Source organism: Elaeis guineensis, chromosome 9 (assembly GCF_000442705.2).
Source record: "Elaeis guineensis isolate ETL-2024a chromosome 9, EG11, whole genome shotgun sequence".
Lineage (NCBI taxonomy): Eukaryota > Viridiplantae > Streptophyta > Magnoliopsida > Arecales > Arecaceae > Elaeis > Elaeis guineensis.
The window spans coordinates 29260333-29263518 of record NC_026001.2 but is presented as its reverse complement, the minus strand read 5'-3'; the positions used below and the strand labels follow the sequence as shown (position 1 = coordinate 29263518).

The window sequence follows — 3186 nt, the reverse complement described above, 5'->3', positions numbered from 1 at the left end:
ACAAAGTTGTACCCTTTTTTTTTAATGCAAGATATAGGCGAAGTCGCCTTTCCAGTTTCCACTATGGGAGTGTAATTATAGCTCGTCCTCCAAATACTTGTATGCTTCCACTTCAACATCAAGTATGTCAACCGTGTGTGTATGTGTGTGAGAGAGAGGGTGATAAAGAGAGGGGCTTTTGCCGTTAGCAATTCTCTTGGCATTTTCCCCCGGCCAGTTGTATCATTTGCATGAGTGTATCAATCAAAGCACCTCCACGTCCCTATATATACCCCACAAATCTCCACCGCTCTCAATACCCTTTCATTTCCATCCCCTCTACTCGTTAGTTGCTCATCTTCCTAAGATATAGAAGTGAGAGTTACAAAGATAGTGTTTTTTGAGTTATTGAAAAGTAGCTGGTTTGAGATGGAGGAGGCCAACAGCCAGAAGAAGTGCATGAGCAGCGTCGGCGGCAGCAGCAGCAAGAGGGCGGTGGCCGCGGGAAGCAAGGAGGGGATGAGGTACCGAGGGGTGCGGCGGCGGCCGTGGGGACGGTACGCGGCGGAGATCCGCGATCCCCAGTCGAAGGAGCGCCGCTGGCTCGGCACCTTCGACACCGCCGAGCAGGCCGCCTGCGCCTACGACATCGCCGCCCGCGCCATGCGTGGCCTCAAGGCCCGCACCAACTTTAATTACCCCCCCTCCGCCACCACGCCCGCCATCCCTGCCCCCGCCGTCGCGGCGGCGGCGGACCACCTCCTCCTCCACCACTCCTCCGACTTCTCCTTTGCCTCCTTTCCTCCCTCATCTCCCAACCCCAGCCCCTCCCTCAACACTTTCCTCCTTCGCAACCTCGTTCACAACCCTTCCAACCCTCCCTTCTCTTCTCTTCACCACCCGGAGTCTCTAAACTGCTGCACTTGTTCCTCTCTCTCATGCTTCACTTCGAGTGTTACTAATGCCACTAGTACTCACATGGATGGTTTTAGTGGAAGTGGACCCAGTTTGGGTTCCCACTTCTTGCGTACTTCTTCTAATTCGGATTTGTCTGTCGTCCTTCAGCACCACCACCAGCAGCACACTTGCACCACTACTGCTGCTTCACCAGCAGCAGCAGTATCTAGTACCTGTATCTCTGCACCAGTGGGGCCATCTCAAGATAATTGGGACTTCTTCCAGGAGCCTCCTGGGTCTGGTTTGCTTCAGGATATCTTACATGGCTTCTATCCTCGGCGCAATGCTGATAAGCAGCAGTGGGGTGGCGCGATGGCAGTTGATGGCCATGGTGGGAGTGATGAAATCGGTGAACAATTGGGAGTAGGGAGTCAGATGGCTCTGAGTAGAGAGCAGGAGCTGTCCGTTGGTGCTTTTGAAGGAGGATATGATGGGCCTGAGAATTTCCCCATGATGCCCCAGGGCTTGCTGGAGGACATCATTCAGTACCCGGACTTATTTGATATCTTCTCCACCAACTTGCCCTAGACACTTCTCTGTAGCCCACTATAATTTGCCTTGTGAACTTGAAAGTAGGGGGCAAGCCATGATCTCCACTGACTACTAGGATTTCTTCTGCTTATTTTTGTCTAAAATTTAGTCTGGTTGACGAAGTACACAAAGTACGCATCCTTTGTTTCTTAGGAGTAGATGTCCTTATTTGTTTTAGTTTTTTTCCTTTGTTCGCTAAGATATCTGAACTTTACTTTCATTGCATGCTGTATCATCAACTATGTTGTGAGTTGATCAATGTCTGCATTGAAAGATTAAGCATTTGGTGATTATTCTCTGCTTGCTCCAATAGAAGTAATGGGGTTTTAACTCGGTTTAACATATTGTGATAAGAATGCACTATTTCCTAAGATGGTTTTTGCTAAACGAGGGCCAACACTCGTATCTTCAATACCAGTAGTCAATCGGGTGGCTATCATATTTACAAATAAGACCGAGAGAGACGAGGAGACGGAGAATCACAATAATTATTGATCTCACTACTGCTTCCACCAGTTTATCCCAAGGAAGTTGGCAAGGCACCGTAGAACATGAATGGTGAAGAATTAGAAGGGGATGATAAGAGTAACCGCGCAAATATATATGTTATATATCCAGGTGGTCATTTGTTTCACAGCGATGGTCTTTTATCTTCGTGGCTGGAATATTGATAGTTATTTTCTCATGGCGACAATGCAGTGATGGGAAAGTACGGAAGTGTAATGATGTAGTTGATGAGGTTAGTTTATTTAAGTTGACCATAGGATCGTCCAGATATTATTTTCCTCGTTGCTTTTTGAAAAGGTTATTTAAGAGAAAAGCTGTCTTTGTCGGGCCTTTCCTTCGGCAAACACAACGGACGGAAAGGTTCTGGCTAAGGGAAGGCGAAGGCACCCGCCGCCCCCCGCCTCTCTCTCTACGTCCCCTTGGTGGCTTCGGGCAGGTCGTGCGATGGGTTGGGTAATCAATTTCTTGTTTCATTGAAGGAAACGATTCTAACAGATTCAATATACACTCCTTTTATATCAGTTTCAGATTTTAATGGCATTGTTGTTTCATCATGAACAAAAAATCACACGGAATGGCACCAGAGAAAAAATTATAAAACGGACACCATCATTTATTATATTTCTCCTAATATCAATTTAAAAAAAAAATTAAAAACCAAAATCCCTCCGACAACAGATTGTTACTCTCGAAATAAAAAATAAATAAAATATCTTCTTTCTCCTATTTTCATGATATATTTTTTATCATACAACATGATCAAATGTATACATCAAGTAAATTAATTATTAAATAAATTAATATATACTTCTAAATAAATTGATGTACAGTTTCTGAAACATTAAATTCATTAATATTAATATATGATCAGATAATACACACTTAACAAATTAATCACAGTGCGGTGGATCAAGGCGTATCGTGTGCAGCGGAGCATTCTGAAAATTGGATTTGGCAATAGGACGAGAGCTACTTGTCGGTTCTATAGGATCTTGTGTACTCTAATTTTCTAGGCTGCTCTCACATCAGAGAGATGTGACTACCCACATATATCAAAAAATAAATAAATTAGTCATTTAGTAGCCTAATACACAGCTCCAAAAAAATTGACATACAATTTTTAAAGCATTATATTCATAAGTACATACATATGGTAAGGTAATACAGGCTCATCGGCTTTTTGATACATATGCAAGCTTCTTTGATACATAC

The 3186-nt window shown here is 44.1% G+C and overlaps 1 protein-coding gene across 1 annotated transcript; it reads left to right on the top strand.

Annotated features, from left to right (window-relative positions):
- Nucleotides 1-322: 322 nt before the first annotated feature.
- LOC105051266 (uncharacterized) lies at nucleotides 323-1684 on the top strand. The gene has a single exon (XM_073243900.1). It carries the CDS (start codon nucleotides 409-411, stop codon nucleotides 1462-1464), a length of 1056 nt encoding a protein of 351 aa, XP_073100001.1. The 5' UTR covers nucleotides 323-408; the 3' UTR covers nucleotides 1465-1684.
- The last annotated feature ends 1502 nt before the right edge of the window (nucleotides 1685-3186 follow it).